Source organism: Ornithorhynchus anatinus, chromosome X1 (genome assembly GCF_004115215.2).
Source record: "Ornithorhynchus anatinus isolate Pmale09 chromosome X1, mOrnAna1.pri.v4, whole genome shotgun sequence".
In the NCBI taxonomy this organism is placed as follows: Eukaryota; Metazoa; Chordata; class Mammalia; order Monotremata; family Ornithorhynchidae; genus Ornithorhynchus; species Ornithorhynchus anatinus.
Window position 1 is genome coordinate 117544813 of NC_041749.1, and position 21385 is coordinate 117566197.

Here is a 21385-nt window from a genome sequence, read left to right on the forward strand (position 1 = left end):
GAGCCACTGTTGTCCGTGCCAAGTGCTGTCCTCAGCACTCTCCTGCCCCGCCATGGCTCGGCTGGGGTGGGGGTGGGGGGCGGGGGCGCGGATGCAGGGATGCAGGAGGGGGAGGAGGCTCCGCTCCATAGGCTGGGCCATGGGGACTGACTCCCTCTTCCCACACCCAGCCAGCCCCAGGCTCCGCCCCCGACTGCATGGCATCCTCACCCACACACGTCCGCCCAGTCCCGTCCAGGGTCAGCCCCTCCGGACACTCGCAGCGGAAGGAGCCAGCTGTGTTGAGGCAGCGGCCGTTGGGGCAGATGCCCGGGAAGACCTCGCACTCGTTCACATCTGACGTGGGGAGGCAGAGGGAGGCAGTGGGTCAGGCGGAGTAAGGGGGGGGGGAGATGGGGCACAACAGGGTGATGACCGACCCCAGAGGATGGGGAGGCCACTTCTGCAGGCCCGTTGGCTGTTTCCCCTGTCAGCTCCTTAAGGGGAGGGATCGGGTCATCTGACTCTATTGTACTCTCCCAAGCACTTAGTGCAGTTCTCTACTCACAGGAGGCACTAACAGGGGCCTGGTCCCGCTGGCAACTATTTGCCCCAGCACAGGAGACCCAGACCAGACAAACCTCTCTGCTCCAGAGGCTCACCCCACCACCCTTCCAACCAGAGCCCAGGAGTTACCTTCACAAGACAGGCCCTTCATACGTGCAAAACCACGGGGACAGGCAGGATCTGGACCGAGGAGGGGAAAGAGAAGAGTGTCAGACAAGCCATCCTGGGGTTCTGGCTGGTCCCTCAGCCTGGTTGGGGGAGGTTCTTCCCACCTTCACGTTAGAGAGACTAGCCCCACTCTTGGCAAGCCCTACCCTGGTTCAGAAAAGCTAGACCTTGCAGCAAGAAGGATTTTGGGGGTTGACTTGGGGAGAATTTCCTAGTGGTGTGGGGGCGAAAGGGAGACGAGACCCAGGATGGAGCAGATGTTTCCTGGGAAGCCTCCGGACTAACCAGTTTCTCTCTTTACGAAGCCATTTCTGCTCCTTCTCCCCTGCGGGCCCTGCACCTGAGAGATCCGGCCCACCCGCTCACCTGGCCCCCTCCTCAGGCCCCCCCTCCACCGCCCAGACCCTCCAAGTCACACTCTGGGGTTCCAAGATGGCAGAGCTCACCGGGTCCCTGATCCTCCCACCCCTCCCTGGCAGTGGATTCCCTCGGTACCCAGCCCCGCACAGGGCAGTACCAATCTCGCAGCGCTCGCAGGGGCTGCCCCAGGCTGCGCCCAGGGTGGCACAGCACTCTGACTTGAGGGTGGCACCGTTGATGTTGACCTCGCAGCGCCCATCCTGGATGTTCAGCCAGCAGGTACCCTTCATGCTGTCTGTGGGGCAGAGACACGGGCAGCTGAGTCTCAGGTGGGTAGGAAGGATGGGACTGCAGAGCAGGAAATTGCTCTCCAGCACCGACCCTGGCAGCCCCGGTAGCCCTCCCCAGTGGACAGTCCGCCGCTCTCCCACCTCGCTCCCCAAGGGGGCAACTGTTGACGTCCCAGTGTTCGCTCCACCATGCACCTTGGAGGGCAGGTGCCCTTACCCACACAAATGGTGCCCGAGGCCGCCAGCTTGCTCCCAGGGGAGCACTCGCAGGCGAAGGAGCCAGCGTTGTTCCGGCACAGTCCATTCACACAGGGGTTGGAGAGGCACTCGTTGATGTCTGAAAGGAAGAGAGACAACCACGGGGCACTGAACACCGCACACCCCGAGGCCCTCCTGCCCCCCCTCCCCTCGGGCAGAACCACCTTCCCCGGGGGGTGGGATGGCCAGGGGCTCTTGGGAAGAGCAAGTAGGGCAGAGAAGATGGGGCAGAAGCCTCAGAGCCCCTTCCCGTTTCTCCTCCTCCCTAATAATAATGATGGTATTTGTTAAGCGCTTACTCTGTGCAAAGCACTGTTCTAAGCGCTGCACTGTTCTAAGCGCTGAAGTGACCGGGTGCTTGCTTGCCAGGGTCAGGCCACCTTGGGGGAATATTCGGGTATTTGCCCTTTGACTGGGGGGTGGGGGGGAATGCTGGACTTTGGGGTTTCTTGCCAGAGGGGTGTGGGAAGGAGCTGCATCTCTGGCCCATTTCTGACTTCTCCCCCTAGCGGAGGTCACCCCAAACCCCTCCAATTCCTAGAAAATTCCAATCGCAGAAAGCTCCACCCAGCGGACTGACTCCCTAGAAACGGGCCTGCCCCACCCCTTCCACCCTCCCTCACCCCCAGTTACCTTCGCAGGTGTCAGTGTCGGTCTTGAAGACGAAGCCCGAGGGGCAAGTGCAAGCATAGCTGCCGGGGGTGTTGCGACACAGCCCGTTGTCACACAGCAGCCGGTTGACGGCACACTCGTCCACATCTGGAGAGGCCCCCAAGGTGGGGCAGGGCGGGGGAGAGACCACAGGGCATGAGGAGTGGAGACTGGGCAAAGGGTAGGAAGAAAGAGAGGTGGACCAGGCCCACTCCCCCTGGGCTCTCCTGGGGGGCTCTCCTCTCCCCAGCCTACAACAGGGCGCTTGGGATGCCAGAGAATAAGCCAGTTCTTGGGTGTGGGAGGCAAAGGGGCAGCTGAGAGCACAGCGTGAGGGATGAGGGGTGAAACAGAGGCTGGAGGAAGGAGGCCAGAAGGGGAAGAGTGCTGGGGTGGCCAGCCCTGGCCCCACACTCACCCACGCAGTTCTTGCCAGTGCTGTCGGACTCATAGCCCAGGTTGCAAATACAGCGGTAGCTCCCTCGCAGGTTCTCACAGACGCCGTTGGGACAGATGTCGGGATTCAAGGCACACTCGTTAATGTCTGCGGGACAGAGGGGTTGTGGAGAGACCCTTCGGAGGGGGGTAGGGAAGGCCGCCTCACGGCCAATGTTCCAGAACCCCGAGATGGTGTCCAGCATGGAATCTTTAGCCTCCAGACTCCCCTCCCTCCCTGTGTCTCTCCAAATGGCTCTCCCGAGTCCCGTTCCCTCTTGCTACAGACAAGGTTCAGGGTCGCAATGCCGCTCCTGGCCACGAGACGGCAGCAGCACCTTTGCTTTCTTTCTCCCAGGGACCAGTCACCCCAATGACCCGTTTCCCTCCCTGTAGTTTTGGGACCCTAGGAATCTGGTGCCACGCCAAAACCCCCAAGGTGGAGGGTCGGTGGTAATAGAATTTATTAAGCATGTGTTGTGGGCAGAGCACGGTATTAAGCACTGGGAGGGTTCTCTGAGGTGCGAATTAGACCTCGGCCCTGGCCCTCCTGGGGGTCAGGTCCTACAGCTCTGGGGGTGGGGGGAGTCTGCCCTTCCCCTCCTTCAAGGTCCGGGTGTCCCCTCTGATGTGACAGAAGCTGTTATCCCCACGCCCCCCCCGCCGGCTACCGTCTCTGGCCCCCTTCAGAACGTACCTCGGCCATCCGCGGTGATGCCGATGCCACTGCTGCACAGGGCCTGAAACTCAGCTGTGAAGGGAGAGGGTCAGGGATCTGAGCGGCCCACCCGCCCGAGGAATCCTTCTCCCACCCTGGTATCGTTGAACACCTCCTCCTTCTCTCCCTCCCTCCCCCTCTCTCCATTCTCTGGATCCTGAGTCACTCTCTCCTGCTCCCTGAGAAGGCCCATCTCCTCCCTCCATGCTCCTTCCCTGCAGGAAATCCCCACCCCTGGGTCAGGGATACTCTCTGCCCGCCATCCCCCCCACCCCCACCTCCCCGAGTGTGACGGCCAGGCCAGGACAGAGACTATCTAGCTTTCCCTCTGGAGTGAACATTCCTAGAATACTGCTCTGGCCACGGGGCCCACTATGGAGGGACTCAAATTTAAGGTCCTGGACGGTGGCGGCAGCATTGGCCAAGTAACCTCGTGACACCCTGGGAGGGGGGAGGGGGAACAGCATGGAAAGCTGAGGATGCCGGGGGTCACAAAAACTTCAGGGAAAGTCCCAGCTGGCGCAGGCTGCAGATGGCCTTTGGTTCAGGTCCAGGAGAAGCCACTGGCGGGGGCAGACTGGAAAACTCCAGGGGGCTAAGGAAACTGCCACATTTGACTGATACAGGGCAATGGGGGGCCGGCCCATCTGCTGCGCTCCGACCCCGGGACCTGGGACGGCAGAGGGGGAGCTCACCAGAGTTCTTGGCCGGGCAGGGCTGACAGGGCTCCCCAAAGCCATGGTCGGGGTTGGCGCAGCAGCACTCGGACTTGGTGACAGCCCCGGGGAAGGGCCGGGCACAGGTGCCCTTCTTGATGGCACCGTAGCAGGTGCTGCGCATGTGGGTGTCGACACAGACCCGGCCGTCCACCCCGATGGCCAGTCCGCCCAGGCACTCGCAGCGGAAGGAGCCCTCTGTGTTGATGCACCAGCCGTTCATGCAGATGCCCGGCGTTTCACACTCGTCGACGTCTGTGGGAGTAGGGGGAGGCATCTTTCGCCAAGAGCTCAGGAACACGCCCCCTCCTCCCCACCCCCCCGACTGGATCCACAGACTCTTGGGGTCTCCACGTTTGGCTAGCGGGAACTCCCGGGCTGGGAGCTGAGAGCTGACCTTGGGCCTCGGCCCGGTACTCACCCACACAGTAGCGCCCATTGGGGGCCAGCACGAAGCCAGGTTTGCAGATGCACTTGAAACTGCCGTCTTCGTTTATGCACATCCCATTCAGGCACATATTTGTTGTAGCACACTCATCATGGTCTGCGGGGTTGGGGGGCACACACAGGGTGAGACCCTCACCAGGCAGCCCAGGTGAGAAGCTTGGGTAGGGACTTGAGAGCTTGGAGAAGCTGCAGGCCCCCTCCCCACAGCCTCCTCCTTCCTTGCTGTTGTCCTTCCCCCGCAAACCCTCCCTGTGCCTTTACAATCTCTCCAGCGCTGTCTCCGTCTCCCTGCTGCCTTGCTCTTCCCCAGACCCGTGGAAAGCCCCAGACTGAGCTGCTCTCACTCACTCACCCACACAGTTCTTGCCATCAGGGGTGATCTCAAAGCCGGCGTTGCAGACACACTGGAAGCTGCCGTCGGTGTTGACGCATCGGCCGTTGCGGCACATGACACCGTTAAGGATGCACTCGTCGATGTCTGGATTGGTGGGTGGGAGGGAGGGAAGAAGGGAGGGTGCCACTAGGGGGCTGGTCTATGCAGGGGTGGTCCCTCCCCCCGCTGGTTGGAGGAGCTAAGTCCCTCATTCTGGTGCCCTCTGACCCCTCTGATGGTGGACACAACTCCTAGGGACCCATTCCTCTCCTGTAACATCCGACAGAGGCCCAAATACCCCCTGGATGGGCAGGGGTCCTTCCCTGCCCCCAAGCCACCCGCCACCCTCCAAGCCCAATCTTGGCAATTCCCTGATCGTCCCGGGGGACTCCCACCCACCGCCCCATTCTTGGATCTAGGCCGAACCTATGCAGGCCTGCTTGGTGGGGGTGCTCTGGAAGCCGTCATGGCACTTGCAGTGGTAGGAGCCAGGTGTGTTGACACAGTCCCCGTGCACACAAGGGCTGCTGGAGCATTCATCGACGTCTGCAGGGGGACACAGAGAGAGAGAGAGAGATAGGCCCCCACCCAGCCCAATCCCACCTAGTTATTGTAGTCCCGGCCCTGCCCAGCCCACCCCAGGGAGCCCGCAAGAAGGGCCAGGAGAGAACCCCCCAGCTCATCCCCAGGATTTCCCAGCTACTCCCCTTGCCCCCACAGAACTTCCTGGGGCTGTGGGCAGTGCCAGGCTCCAAGAGATGGTCCCCATCCTCTTTTTCTACCCCAGCAGCAGCAGCAGGGCACTGTAGGCAGATGGGTCTGCCTTGTCTCCCCGGAATCCCCCGGCCGCCCAATCTCACCAATGCACTCTCCTCGCACGTCCTGCTTGTAGCCCATGTTGCATTCGCAGCGGTAGCTGGACGGGGTGGGGATGCAGCGTCCATTGAGGCAAAGGTTGGTGAAGTGCTTGCAGATGTCGATGGTCTGGTTCAGGGTGGCAGTGCCTGGGCCAGGAACAGGTCGTGAGGGAAGCCTGACCTGGACCCCAGGCCAACCGCTTGCTCCCTCCTTCCTCTCTTGCCCCATCCTGCCCCATCTCTCCTCTTCCAACTTCCACTCACAGCCACCTCATCCAGAATCATCTGGGATTCACTCCTCTTCCCCTCTCTCACCTGCCGGTTCCGTCCCTCCCCACCCTGCCTCAGTTCATTCCCAACTACTGTATGTCTCTTCCGCCTTGGCTATCAGGTTAGGACTTCCCTGAGGACCTGTTCAATACCAGAAGCCCCAAGGGCCTGGTGACTGACCGACCCTTCCTCAGCAACGCAGACTGCTAAATCAACAAAACTACTGAAGCTGATTTGCTGGGCAGTTTGCATATTCTCTTCATGATTCCCAATTAAGATAAAAATGTACAAAAGTGCTTCTCTCCCCATCCCCAACCTATCTTTCCTCTTCTCATCTCTTAGTCCATCCCTACCAGAATGACTGGGCGGCTCTGCCTACTAAGTGTGCTCTGTCGGACAAACCCCTTTCCCGGTTAGGTGCCCTCTGCCATCGCCGGCTTGGTGTCTCTCTCAAGTAGAGCCGTGGGGGTGGGGGTGGAGGTTTCTTACCAATGCTGGAGCTGCCGGGGCCCATGCCAGGCAGTCCGGGGATGCCACCTTGCCCATTGGCACCGTTAGGGCCATGTCCACCCGGCCCACCGATGCCAGGTCCCATGCCGTTGGGCCCGAAGCCTGGAAGCCCAGGGAAGTGGCCGGGGAAGGCAGGCAGTACGGGGAGCCCCTCGATACACAGCCGGCGGTACTCATCTGAAATAGCGCACAGAGAGGGGAAGTGTCAGTCATCCACTGCGGGGAGCCTGGGCTGGGAGGACAATCATGTCCTGAAGAGGGGATGCCCATACCAGGGGCCCAGCTGAGTTAGGACAGGCTGTCGGACCCCTGGGTTGCTGCTCAGAGGGGTCACAAGCCCGTCTCACCTTCCTGGCTGGGGACCAGGTCGGAGCTGAGCACCGCAAGGCAGCAGTTTCCACACCCCTGTCCCCAACCCCCACTCACCAGAGCCTCGGACGGGACACATCTCTGGCGTCGGTCCCAGGGCCCAGCAGCGCCCGGAGTCACAGCAGCACTGCATCCTGGTGTAGTGGCCCGGCAGCTCCCCGGCACAGCGGCCCCCGATCAGGGCTGAGAAGCACGTGCCTACCCGCTGATCTGGGAGGGAGAGATGGTGGACAGAATTGGTTCTGGGGACAGATTGGGTGCCGTTGGCCCACCCCCCCGTTCCCCAGAAAAAATGAAATTCCTTCAGCCTCTACCAGAAGAGGAAGCTGGGAGGCTGGGGGGGGGGGGACGGCGGGGGGCAGGGGGGAGAAGGGCCTAAGAGAACTAACCCAAGGGGAAATAGGCAGGAAGAGACACTTACGGAGGGTATGAGGAAAAATGTCCTCCTTTGAGAAATATGAGGAACCAGAACAGATGCCAAAGGAGACTGAAGAGTCTCTTTGCCTCCTCAAGATTGCAAGTCCACACCGAACACCATTCCATACCACTGACCAATCCGAGCCAGTCTTCTATCTCCTTGGCAACAAGGTTCCAGGAGGAATTGTGACATGGCGACCCTCTTGAATCATGTGGAGGACTCCCCGCTCTATCTCTTTAGTTCTGACCCTTCCAGTTATTTCATCCCACATCTCCTTTTGCTTTCAGGACATCTCCGCTGGCATCTCAAGCACCCCAGAGTGGCGCACTGATAAAAATGTAACTCTAAACCTTCTGCTGTTGTGGTTTAAAATGCCTCACTGCACTGTCCCTTGGCAGAGTGGCCAGGCATTTTTTATTAATAATATTAATAGTAATAATAATTATACTCTCACAAGTGCTGAGTACAGTGCTCTGCACACAGGGCTCAATAAATACCACTGATTGAGTGGCACTTATAAGGTGCTTACTTTGTGACAAGCGCTGGGATAGATACAATTCAATCAGACTGGACACAGTTCCGGTCCCACATGGGGCTCCCAGTCTAAAGGGGAAGGAGAAAAGGTTCCTTAAACCCACTTTTACAGATGAGGAAACTTGGGCTCAGAGAAGTGAAGTGACTTGCCCAAGGTCTCACAGCCAGCAAGGGGCAGGGATTAGAACCCAGTTCTAATTGACTCCCGGTTCTAGGCTCTATCCACTAGGCTTCCACACTACTTCTCTGAGGTGGTGAAGGTGGCAACAGAGGCAGCAGTTTTAATGTCTCAGCCCCACCCTCCCTCCCTTTCTCCCCTTGCAACAGCCATTTGCCATTCAGTAAAAGGAATTTTTTACTTTCACCCCTGGAGCCACTAGCCATCTGTAGCACTGATTCCTCCCCATCCTTAGCATGTGTGTATACTCATTTGTTTCAAGTGTACATTCAATTATATATTTGGATCATTCAATTTGTCAATATTCTTATGTCTGTCTCCCCCATTAGAGTGAAAGTGCCTTGTGGGCAGGGTCTGTGCCACCTCTCTATGGTACTCTCCCAACCACTTCGTATGTTTATCTCACCACCAACCCCTTGCCATGTCCTCCCTTTGGCCTGGAGCTTCCCCCCCGCCCCCCCACTTCATATCCGACAGTCCACCACTCTCCGCGCCTTCAAAACCCTCCTAAAATTACATCTTCTCCAAGATGCCTTCCCCTGATTAAGCCCTCATTTTCCCTCCCCACCCTCCCCCCTGTGTTGCCTATGCACTTGGCTGTGTACCCCTAAAGCACTTTGTTACTCATCCAGCCCCATACTATTTATGTAATATCCTTATACTCTGCTGTTTCCCCTATCTGTAATTTGTTTTAATGTCTGTCTCCCCTTGTAGTCTGTAAATGCCTTGTCAGCAGGGATCACGACTACCAACTCTGTTATGTTGCATTTTCCCAGGTGTTTAGTAGAGTGCTCTGCACACAGTAAGTGCCCAATAAACACCACTGATTGATTGATGATGATGATGATTGGCTTCAAGGTTCTCCAGCAGCTTTTATCATCTTCCACATCAGCTCTCTTTCTCTGTTCTTCCCCAGCTCAAACTCCTCACCTTTAACAAGCCCACCTTCTCACTGGACCTTGCCTTTGACTCTCCCACCTCTGTCTCTTTGCTCACACCTTTTCCTCTGCTTAGAACGCTCTCCCATTTCAAACCTGCCAAACCGTAGTTTTCCCCATCTCCAAAGCTATCCCAAAATATCACTTCTGGAGAGACCTTCTCCGACTAAGCTCTCCTTTCCCCTCTTCCTTCTGCATCGCCCTTGCCCTTGGATTTGTACTCTTTACTCACCGACTCCACCCTCTCAGTCCCATACCACTTATGTACATATCCATAATTTATTTTAAAGTCTGTCTCATCACTAGGCTGTTAAGTTTCTTGTGGGCAGGGAACTTGACTACTAAATCTGTTATATTGTACTTTCCCAATCGCTTTAGAACAGTGCTCTACCCACAGTAAGTACTCAATAAATATGATGGATTGATCAACCCAATAGCACATATATTTTTAGCCCTCCTCAGCATTTGTATGTATTTGTACGTGTGTGTGTGTGTAATTCCTTCGGGCTTGATGGCACTGACTGAAATTCACTTGTACCTATATGCAGAGCCCACAGATCTGACTGTATTGTGCATACACAAATACTACAAATAATTGTGGTATTTGTTTGGCACCTACTATGTGCCAATCACTGTGCTAAGCACTGGGATAAAGAGCTGCTCCTTTTGGAATTGTAGGGTCTGTCTGCAGCAATTGATTCCCTGTTTACAGCTGAGATGCGATGTTGCCTTTCCTCCTTGCTTTCATTTTCCAATTTCTGCTCCCCATTTGGAAATCTGGTGCCTTCCATTCTCCTCACGTGTTTCCCCCAGCTGACCCATGTCGAAGTGAGCAGAGCTTCGTTCTCGGACTTCCTTGTCTGTGATCTTGCCCTGTCATTCGATGTTCAGTGTAGTTTGCAAACAATGCTGATGGAAGTTCTCAAGGAGCCGGATGGGGCTAGTGTGTGGAGCCCAAGAAGGAACACAGTCTCCTAGCACTGAAGCTCTGCCCACCTCAAATGACTAACCTCTCATTTCCCCAACCTATCTGTCCTCCCTTCTGCATGGCCTAGGCATTTGGATCTGTACTCCTTAAGCACTTTGATACTCACCCCAGCTCCACAACATTTACGTTGTTGTTGTTAATGGTATTCATTAAACGTTTACTCTGTACTGGCATTGTACTAAGTGCTGGGGCAGATACAGTCTAACCAAGTTGGACACAGTCCATGTCCCACATGGGGCTCACAGTCTTAATTCCCACTTTACAGACGAGGGAACCGAGGCATGGCAAAGTTAAGTGATTAGACCAAGGTCACACAGCAGACAAATGTCAGAACTGAGATTAGAACCCAGGTCCTTCTGACTTCCAGGCCTGTGCTCTGTCCACTAGGCCACACTGCTCCTTAAACCCTGTCACTTCCCCTCTCTGTAATTTATTTGAATGTCCATCTCCCCCTCTTCAAGTGTAAGCTCCTTGAGGGCAGGGATCGTGTCTACCCACTCTATGGTATTATAGTCTCCCAAGAGCTTGCTTGTATCCACTTCAGTGCTTAGTACAGTGTCTGGCACATAGTAAGTGTGTAACAAATACCACAATTATTATTATTATTACACTGCTCTGCACACAGTAAGTGGTCAATCGATACCATTGATATTACACTGGGGAATGGATCCAATGGAGAATTTCAAAGGGTGTTGTTATCTCCTCAGGATTTCCTCCCAGTCTGGGATGAGGCTGGGACCATCTTCACTCTTCAGAGGTGCCATGATGGCACGGAGAGGGCCGTAAGGCATCTTTAGCAACATCGAGCAGTTCTAGGGTTTGGGGTGGTTTGCATAGCTCAGGACCTCTTCTGCTTTAGCTCCCACCATCTATCGTCCACGTTTCTTAACTTGATGTGCAGGTCTTTGTAAGCCTCCTTCCTCTCTGAGGATGGGGGGAGTTGGGCAAAGGGGGTGGTCCTCAAGGCCATTGGTGGTGCAGTAGATGTTCATCTCTAAGTCAGTATTGAACCCATTTAGGAGACTTCACTGGATTGAGCCTGATGCCTTGGCAACCAGCTGGGAGACAAGATCACCAAACAATGTCCATGCACTGTTTCTCTTGGGCACTGGGGTGGAGCATCCCGTTCCACTGGGGCTGTTGTGCTATTTTTTTTTTAATGGTATTTGTTGAGCCCTCACTCTGTTCTAAGTGCTGGGGTAGATACAAGCTAATCAGGTCGGACACAATTCCCTATCCCACATGGGGCTCACAGTCTAAGTAGGAGGGGAGAGCAGTATCGAATCCCCATTTTACGGCTGAAGAAACCGATGCATAGAGAAGTTAGGTAACTTGCTCATGGTCACACAACATGCAAATATCAGAGCCAGGATTAGAACCCCGGTCCTCTGACTCCCAGCCCTGTGTGCTTTACACTGGGCTACGCTGCATCCCACTATAGCTGGACACCTTCTTTCTCCAGGGGCTGAACCTCCAGCCATCTTGAAGGGGAGAAGGCACCGGAGGAATTGTCGTGGTGAGTTTGGAGCGTGAGAGACAATGGTCAACCCGGCATTCTGCTCCCACAAGGTCGCTCTGCTTCCGGACATCCCGGAGGTCCCTCGGCTGCACTACGGCAGAATCGGGGAGACACCACTGTTTGGACCGGGGATGCTAGTCTGGCAGGCGAAAGATGGCGTTTGGGAGCACGAGATGGTGCTTGGCGCGTTCAATCAGCAAGAGTAAGTCCTGGCAGTTCAGTCTGCCAATTCCACGGGGCCCGCTGTCTGTCTTCCAGGGGCGGGCAGTGCTTCCAACTCCAGTGTTCAAATCACTCTCTCTAATTTGTTTCCCGGCTGTGGGCACTCCTGCCTGCGATGCCTGTCTAGAGCTTTGAAAAAATCTTCTTCATCACCGTTTGTCGTTCAATCAATCAATCAATTGATATTGGTTGAGTGCTTACTGTGTGCAGAGCACTGTACTAAGCCCTTGGGAGAGGACAATACAATAGAGTTGGTAAGCACGATCCCTGCTCACAAAGAGCGGACAGTCTAGAGGGGACACAAGAGCTTACGGTGGTGGCCAGAATGACGTCATTGGATAGTCACTCGGACCTCTGGGAACAGAGGACCTCTGTGGGAAGCAGTACGGCCTACTGGATAGAGCAAGGGCCTGGGAGTCAGAAGGTCCTGGGTTCTAAACCTGGCTCTGCCACTTGTCTGCTGTGGCCTTGGGCAAGTCATTTCACTTCTCTGTGCCTCAGTTACCTCATCTGTAAAATGGAGATTAAGACTGTGAGCCCCTTGCAGAACAGGGACTCTGTCCAGCCCTATTTACTCATATCCACCCCAGTGCTTAGTACAGTGTCTGGCACATAGCAAGTGCTTAACAAATACCATAATTATTATTATTTGGGAGGCCTGATGTTAGTGATGGTCTGGCTGCTGGCATCGTCCTGAAGAGGGAGGGCCTCTCCAAAACAAGGTGGATCCAGTACCTGCTTGGGTGAGCTGGCTTCCATCCGGTCGTCTGGAGTCTACTATAATCCAGCTTGCACAATTCACTTGTCTAACGCCAACCTACTCACTGTACCTTGATCTCATCTATCTCACCACCGACCTCTCACTCATGCTCTCCCTCTGAACTGGAACTCCCTCCCCCTTCATATCCAACAGATCACCATCCTCTCCCCATTCAAAGCCTTATTAAAATCATATCACCTCCAAGGAACCTTCCCCAACTAAGCCCTCACTTTCCCTAATCCCTCTCCCTTCTGCGTTGCCCTGGCACTTGGATCTGTACTCTTTAAGCACATGATATTCACCCCACCCTCAGCCCCACAGTACTTATATCCATATCCTTAATTTATTTTAATATTTGTCCTCCTCTAGATTGTAATCTCCGTGTAGGCAGGGAATGTCTCCCATCTCTGTTATACTGTACTCTCCCAAGAGCTTAGTACAGTGCCCTGCACACAGTAAGTTCTCAATAAACACGATTGATTGATGGATTGATTTGAGTCCCTCAGGGCTGCACCGCTAACTCCGTATCTGTCCAGTTCATGCTCTGTGAGAGCTGGCCTTCTGATAGGCTGAGGATTGTTTACATCATCACGCAACATCTTTATGTTCCATGATGTGAGAGTCATAGTCTTCAGAGAAGACTTTTTCAGCTCTTGGTGTGCGCAGGCTCTGGTGGCGATCTACTGGTGTGCCTGGATTAGTTTGGGAGAGCTGGGCATCCCCATACGGGGCTGCTCAGCTACCTAGAATGCTGAGTGCTGCTGCTGCTGCCTCTTCAGAGACCAGGCGACCCTGCCTGGAACTGCTTGCTTGGGTAGAAATTTTTTGTGTTAAGCAGTGGGAAGCGGCAAGGCCTAGGGGAAAGAGTTCGGGCTTGGGAATCAAAGGACTTGGGTTCTAGTCCAGGCCCTGCCACTTGTCTATTGTGTGACCTTAGACAAGTCATTTAACTCCTCTGGGCCTCATTTTCCTCACTTGTACAATAAGGATTCGATAGCTGTTCTCCCTCCCTCTGAGACTGTGAGCCCTATTTGGGACAGGGTCTGTGTCCAACCTGATTATCTTATATCTACTCTGATGCTTAGTACAATGTTTTCCGCATAGTAAGTGCTTAACAAATGCTTTATTGTTATTATCATTATCATCATCATTATTATTATTATATTATAGTCTGAGCTAACCCACCACCAGTGGGACATGTGCTTGAGATGTTTTTCAGTACTGATGATGGCTTGCACTGAACCAATCAATCTATCCTCCACTCTAGCTCTTTTTGGGCAGGGTTCATGACTACCTACTCTATTATACTATACTCTCCCAAGCACTCAGTCCAATGCTCTGCACATAGTAAGTGCTCAGGGAAGTAGCATGGCCTAGTGGACCGAGCCTGGGTCTAGGAGTCAGAAGGACCTGGGTTCTAATCCTGTCTCCACCACATGTCTGCTGTGTGACCTTGGGTAAGTCATTTAATTACTCTGTGCTTCAGTTACCTCATCTGTAAAATGGGGATTAAGACTGTGAGCCTGACGTCAGGCAGGTACTGTGTCCAAACTGAATAGCAGAGTGGCTCAGTGGAAAGAGCACGGGCTTGGGAGTCAGAGGTCATGGGTTCGAATCCCGGCTCCGCCACCTGTCAGCTGTGTGACTGTGGGCAAGTCACTTCACTTCTCTGTGCCTCAGTTACCTCATCTGTAAAATGGGGATGAAGACTGTGAGCCTCATGTGGGACAACCTGATGACCCTGCATCTACCCCAGCACTTAGAACAGTGCTCTGCACATAGTAAGTGCGTAACAAATACCAACATTATTACCCCAGAGCTTAGAACAGTGCTTGACAAATAATAAGAGTTTAACAAATATCATTATCATCAATAAATACCATTGATTGATTAATAGCATTTGTTGGGGACCTACTGTATGCAGTGTACTGTACTGAGCACTTGGGAGAGTACCATAGAATTAGTAGATATGATCCCTATCTTCACTGAGATTTCTAACTAGCTGGAGAAACAGACACTAAAATATGTTACAGGTGGGAGGAAACAATAAAATATCAGACTATGTACATAAGTGCTATGGGGGTGGGGGGCTATGAAAATACTTAGATGATGCAGAAGTGGAGGGGAAGCAGAGGGGAAAATAGGGTGGGGAGATGAGAGATGAATCAGGAAAAGTCTCCTGGAGGAGATGAGATTTCAGAAGCACCTTTAAGATGAGTATCTGCCGGATGTGGAGGGGGAGAGAATTCCAGGTAGAAGAGAGGATGTGAGCATGGGGTCAATGGTGAGACAGATGAGGTTGAGGTACATAGTAAGCGCTCAATAAATACTATTGAATAGAAAGACATTAGAGAAATTAACAGTATGAGCTGGATGGTAGCGGGAGAGGAGTGAGGGTAAGTGAGGGGACAGAGTTGATGAGTACCTTGAAGTCATTGGTCAGGAGTTTCTGCTTGATGTGGAGACGGATGGGCAACCACTGGAGGATATTGAGGAGTGGGGAGATGTGAATGGAACAGTGTTTAAAAAAAAAAAGATCCAGGCAGCAGAGTGAAGTGTGGACCAGAGAAAGGAGAGACTGAGGCAGGGAGCTCAGCAAGGAGGATGATGTAGTAGTCGAGACAGGACATGACAAATGCCTGTACCGGCATGGTGACAATTTGAATGGAGAGGAAGGGGAAGATTCTGGTAATGTTATGAAGGTTGAACCAGCAGGATTTGACGACAGACTGAATATGGGTGTTGAAAGAGAGGGAGAAGTCGAGGATAATGCCAGGACTAAGGGCTTGAGAGACGGGAAGTGTAGTGGTGTCAGTTATGACGGGCAAGTTACGTGGAGGAGAAGATTTGGGAGAGAAGACGAGGTGTTCAGTTTTTGACATGTTAAATTTGAGATGTTGGCAGGATATCCAAGTAGAGATGTCTTGAAGGCAGGAGGAAATGTGAGACTACAGAGAAGGAGAGAGGTCAGGGCTGGAAATGTGGATTAGCAGCAGACCTTGTAGTACCCTCACCTCCTTTGAACAAAGTCTTGGAGACCAAAGGAGATGGGATGTGGACATACCAGCTGTACATTGTGAAAAGGGAAAATGTATGTGGGAGTCGGTGTGCATTTGGAACTGCTTGCTCTATGCCCTGTTAGCCTGGAGGCTAAGGTCAGGGGACCAAGCCTCCTCAGAAGCCCACTGCCTTCCAGGGCCAAGAGATCACTTAACTTCTCTATGCCTCAGTTACCTCATCTGTAAAATGGGGATTAAAAGTGTGAGCCCCACATGGGACAACCTGATAACCTTGTTTCTACCCCAACGCTTAGAACAGTGCTTGGCATATAGTAAGCGCTTAACAAATACCATGATATATCCCTGGAAGGGATAGAGATCCAAGAAAAAACACCACCATGGAGATCAAAATGGCTTACTATGTGTGTTACCCTCTTACTGACTGGATCTGAGTCTGGCACCAATATATAATTATACATATATGTATTTCAAATTGCACATTCATTTCCTTATTCAGCTATGTCATTCTACCAAATTTGTGCTACTACCCAGTCTGCTCACTTTGCTCCTCTAAACCCAACCTACCTCAAGCTCATCTCTCTCACCACTGATCCCTGCCTCATGCCCTCCTTCCTGCCTGGAACTTCCTTCCCCTTCATATGCAACAGATAAGCACTCTCCCAACCTTCAAAGTCCTACTAAAATCATATCTTCTCCAAGAAGCTTCCTTGACTAAAACCTCATCTCCCCATCCTAATCTCCCTCCGTTCTGCATCCCTCAGAAATCCCTGACTCCCTGGGACTTCCTCAAGATTCTTTTCTGGCTCTTTTCTCCCTTTTGTTAAGGCACTCAATCAGCTTTCTCCTTCCCACCTAGCCTCACTGATTTCCTCCTACAATCCACCCTACACACTCCACTCTTTTAACACCAACCTACTCTGTGTACCTTGATGTAGTCTATCCCACCACTGACCACATCCTCCCTATGTACAGGGATCATGTCTACCAACCCTATTGTATTGTCCTCTCCCAAGCACTTAGTACAGCACTCTGCACATGGTAAGCACTCAACAGATACCACTGATTGACTGGTTATTTAATTTCCATTTTACAGATGAGGAAACAGAGGCCCAGAGAAGGTAAGTAACTTGCCCAAAGTCACACAGCAGGCAGGTGGTGGAGCCAGGATTAGAACCCTGGTCCTCTGACTCCCAGGCCCATGCTCTTTTCACAACATCACCCTGTTTCTCAAGTGCTAAGTACAGTGCTCTGCCTCTAGAAGAGCCATTGATTGATTGATTGATTGACAATCTTTTAGAGAGACACATCTGGGTGCCAAATTCAGAGACAATGAATTTGAGAAAGATCCAAGGGACTGGGCAACTGAACAATGGTGTTGCTATCATTACTCAGGTAGTGGGTTGGAGAGGAAGGAAGGAGGGGAGACCTCTGAAATCCGTGGGCTTTCAGACAGACTTCCCACATGGTAAGCAAGCGACAGACAGCTGGGGCTGCAGGACCCGTCTGGTGGAGAGAGAAACCAGCTGGGAAGAGGACCTAATTTCATCAAATAACACATAGTCTGCTAATCCCTATTCAGGCTGGGCTCTAGGGAGCCACTGCTGGGAATAATGGGAATGCTGATTCCCAAATTCCAGGGTGCTGGGGAGAGAAGGAAGGAGGCTCCAGGGATGCAGAGAGGCGAGGTACCCTCCCCACCTCTACCCGCCGCCCAGTCTTCTCTCAGATCTCAGGAGCTAGCTGCAAAGTGAATGGTATTCCTGGAAGCAGGAAAACATCTGGAGTCCGTAGTCGTGTCCCCCCGCTCCTTCCCCCCCGAATGGGGCCTCAGGGGCTGAGTCTGCTTTAGCCTTAAATCTCACCTTACATCTCCCAGAACGGAGCAGAGGGGGGCGGGAGCCGGGGGGGGGGGGGGCTGCTTTTAAGTGTAGGAAAAAAGGGGGCGGAAAGTATTTCTTTTTGGCTGCAAAACAAAATCCCAAGTCTTCCCTGTTCCCATGATCCCCTCACTTTCCTTTAGGTTTCCAGCTGCCCTGCCCTAACCCCCCTACCCCCACCACTTCCTCTTCTCTGCCTTCCGCAGCCTCTTGGGGGACTTGGGGAGCAGCTACCCCTGTGGTTTGTCCCTTACCCCATTTCCTAGGCTGTCCATGTTGATCGCACTGGTCCCCAGAAGCTCCATGGGCACACCCATGTCAAACACCAAAATTCCAATAGTTGAAACCAGTAAATTCTTGAAGACCACCCCCCGCCACGAAAAAGCCAGTTGTTGTCCAAAAAAGTGTCATAGAGGACATGGCTGAAAGCCTTAGTTTACCTCATTTTTGTTCCTTTCAGGAACTCTGAGAAATGGAAATTATTTGGGGTTTGTAGGTGATTTGATTTTAGTTGCTCTGCTTTTGATGATGTCACCAAACCCATCCTTGCCCAGTGATTTCACATCCCGTTAGCCCGCCTGCAGGGTGGAGGTGAAAGCTTCGTTCGAAGCAGAGACAGGCAAGGACTGAACCTTCTTTTGATGAACTTTGGCATCGGGCCCCGTTGAGGGCCACGTGGGCACCAAGCAACTCTAGCTAGTCCAACTGACGGACAACTTTGTCTGAGCCTCACAGAGCACGTCTCCCCAGACCAGGGACCTCTACTCAACTGTTAAATCAGCCTGGACTATTTTTGACTCTAAGCACCAAGAGGAAGATGATAAGAAAGGTCATTCAGTAGCATGACTGTCGAGTGTCTCTGGGGAGTGAAATGTCCCCTCTTTTCCCTCTTAGAGGGGCATGTGTCTTCTCCCCCAAATGGTAATATTTCCGACTCTGGAGGTTCCATCTAGCCTGAGGATTCTGGATTTTCTGTGGGGTGCCAGGGAGGCACTGGAGGTGGGGCCCAACCTTGGGCCTTCCTTAATTCTTTCTATTCATCCCCATCCTCATCAACATCCTCATCCTCACCAGAGTCAGCAGGTTTCCAATCTTTCCAGCCTTTGAGGGCCTCCCAGCTGGAAAGACCCAGAGAATGAAAGCAATGCACCATTCTGAAAGCCCATCAGCTGTCCCTGTTCCTGGGACAGACCCACAGTCTGCCTGGCCCTGGGCTCTATCGCCATGGCAATCAGATGCTTGGAGGTCCAGTGGGTTGGTGACCCTCTTGGACACCCATCCATCACACCTAACTCACCCCCTCTTCATCCCTGATTTGCCCTCTAGTGATTCCTGAATTTCTGGTCCATACATTTATCCAAATTCTTCTTGAACTGATGAATATTCCCCTTATTCCATTTTGGAACTAGTAATGATGATGATGATGATGATGATTATGGTATTTGTTAAGCACTTAATATGTGCCAGGCACTGTACTAAGTGCTGGGGTGGATACAAGCAAATTTGGTTGGACACCGTCCCTATTCCACATAGGGCTTACAGTCTCAATCCTCTTTTTACAGATGAGGTACCTGAGGTACAGAGAAGTCAAGTGACTTCCCAAGGCAACACAGCAGAACACACAGGAGCTGGGATTAGAACCCAGGTCCTTCTGACTCCCTCACCCATGCTCTATCCACTACACCATTCTGCTTCTCATTACTTTCCAGGTTCTATGTTTCACTTGCCCGCCCTCTTCCTGACTCTGTAGGCTTCAGTCATGCCTCCTCTCTGCTTGTGTCTTTCCCGACTGAGGAGTCCTGGTCTCCTGAGTGTCTGCTCATACAGAAGCCTCTCCACCCCCAAGGACTCTTGGTTGGCCTCATCCGTCCCTTCTCCAGCTGTTTTGTCCTTTCCACAAAGCCATGAACAACGCAGCACATATTCTCCCATTTTTGCCGAGCGGAAATCACTCCTTACCCTGACAGAATTGGAAAGAGGCTCTTCCGTTAGCCTGGAAGCACCTTGAGGGCAGGGACTGTGTCTTCTATTCTTATTGCGTGCTCCCAAGTGACTGTGTAGCCCTCTGCTCACAGCAGGTGCCCAAATTAAATTAGACCAAATGAACCAACGAACCACGTGACCAAGAGAGAGGGCTCCTGAGGCACAAGAGAGATGAAGGGAGGGGCTTTGGGGAGGGGGAGGGTGCGTCACGAGAGACAGAACTAGAGAACAGTAAGTAGTGGCCAGTAGATGGTGGAGGCCATGGCAAATGGAAACCCTGAAGGTGGCAAGATGAGCCAAACTTATCTTTTGGGACAGCCGAGATGACCTCCCAAGGGACTGGCATCGTCTCAGCAGTCTCCATGGCAGAGGGGAAGCCCCTCTGAGGCCACAGGAGCATTGACTCTGTAAGACCGGTGCCCTGGCCAGCCACAATTTTCCTGCAGGGCTGCGGGGATTCCCCAGAGAGCCTCTCCTGCCCGTCGGAATCGCCCCAGCCATGGCGCTCTCCCAACTGGCGGGTGACAGAGCTCCGGCCTGGAGGGGTTCCCCAGCGAGGTCCTGGCTCCTTGCCAGAGGCTGCCCTGGAATTCACCAACAGCGCAGTGACCATTTGGCCATCTGGCTTCCAGCTAGGTTGCCACACTCAGAATGGAGAGCCCCATCCAGATGCTCCCTGCCCCCTGACCCTGGAACTCCAGAAAAGAGTCAGTGCTGAGTAGTGGGGAGGTTGGGGTGAAAATATCAATTAAGTCTCTCCCCTTCTCAGGCCTGAGCAGCAAAGTCTCTGGATGTGAGGGCTGGCACTTGGCTCTGCTGGTTTTGCCTGTTTGTTTTGGATCCCGTTAAGCTGATTGAAAAAGGCTGCTTTAAATCCCTCTAGGCCTGGCACAGGCTCCTTTTCTGAAATTCCAGGATCCACGCAGGCTAGGCCCTGGATTTTCCATTGCCTGAAGAATTGGGGCTCCGCCGGGCAGCCCGGCCCCAAGTCTCAGTCCCAGCCACCGCCAATCTGGTTCTTACCGAGGCAGCGGGCCCCATCTGGGCTGGTGATGAAACCCCGGGGGCAGGTGCAGACGTAGCTCCCCACAGTGTTGGTGCAGTCTCCCCCGTCACAGGCTCCAGAGATGGTGCTGCACTCATCCACATCTAGACCGGGAAGAAACAGGAGCCTGTCAGGAATGGGAGGTTTGCCGAACCCCAGGAGGGCTGTTCCTCGGGGTCTAGGCTTCCTCTTCCTCCTCTAAAAAGGGTCACCCTCATTTCCCCATCCACTCTCCTCTCTGGGTCTCCTTTGCACTTGGCTGTGAGCTCCTTAGGCATTGTGATACTCACTCCAGCCCCACAACACTTATGTCTATATCCTTAGACTCAATTATTTCCCCTATCTGTAATTTAACGTCAGTCTTCCCCTTTAGGCTGAAAGCTCCTTATGGACAGGGATCGATTCTACCAACTCTGTTGTACTGGACTCTCCCAAGTTATTAATACTAATACTAATAATAATGATGGTATTTATTACGCACTTACTATGTGCCAAGTACTGTTCTAAGTGCTGGGATAGATACAAGGTAATCAGGTTATCCCACGTGGGGCTCACAATCTTAATCCCCATTTTCCAGATGAAGTAAGTGAGGCACAGAAAAGTTACGTGACTCACCCCAAGTCACACAGCGGACAAGTAGCGGAGCAGGGATTAGAACCCACGACCTCTGACGCCCAAGCCTGTGCTCTTTCCACTAAGCCACGCTACTTCTCCGCACACAGTAACTGCTCAATAAACATCACTGACTGATTGATTGATTTGAGTCCTGATCGTCAGACTGCCAGCCTACAGGGACTAGAGTAAGCAGCGTGGCTCAGTGGAAAGAGCCCAGGCTTGGGAGTCAGAGGTCATGGGTTCGAATCCCGGCTCTGTCACTTGTCAGCTGTGTGGCTATGGGCAAGTCACTTAACTTCTCTGTGCCTCAGTTACCTCAT

The 21385-nt window shown here is 53.1% G+C and overlaps 1 protein-coding gene across 1 annotated transcript in view; it reads right to left on the bottom strand.

The window, feature by feature from the left end:
• Positions 1 to 21385, bottom strand: part of FBN3 (fibrillin 3) — a 100402-nt gene that overhangs the window by 30497 nt on the left and 48520 nt on the right. Inside the window, exons 9-23 of the mRNA XM_029051471.2 lie at positions 20429 to 20554; positions 7026 to 7178; positions 6579 to 6776; positions 5823 to 5966; positions 5389 to 5508; positions 4942 to 5067; positions 4564 to 4686; positions 4122 to 4397; positions 3406 to 3459; positions 2692 to 2817; positions 2256 to 2381; positions 1582 to 1701; positions 1232 to 1369; positions 676 to 726; positions 211 to 336 (exon numbers count right to left, since the gene is read on the bottom strand). Coding sequence (XP_028907304.1) covers positions 211 to 336; positions 676 to 726; positions 1232 to 1369; positions 1582 to 1701; positions 2256 to 2381; positions 2692 to 2817; positions 3406 to 3459; positions 4122 to 4397; positions 4564 to 4686; positions 4942 to 5067; positions 5389 to 5508; positions 5823 to 5966; positions 6579 to 6776; positions 7026 to 7178; positions 20429 to 20554 — 2007 coding nt within the window. The remainder of the gene's footprint in view (positions 1 to 210; positions 337 to 675; positions 727 to 1231; positions 1370 to 1581; positions 1702 to 2255; positions 2382 to 2691; positions 2818 to 3405; positions 3460 to 4121; positions 4398 to 4563; positions 4687 to 4941; positions 5068 to 5388; positions 5509 to 5822; positions 5967 to 6578; positions 6777 to 7025; positions 7179 to 20428; positions 20555 to 21385) is intronic.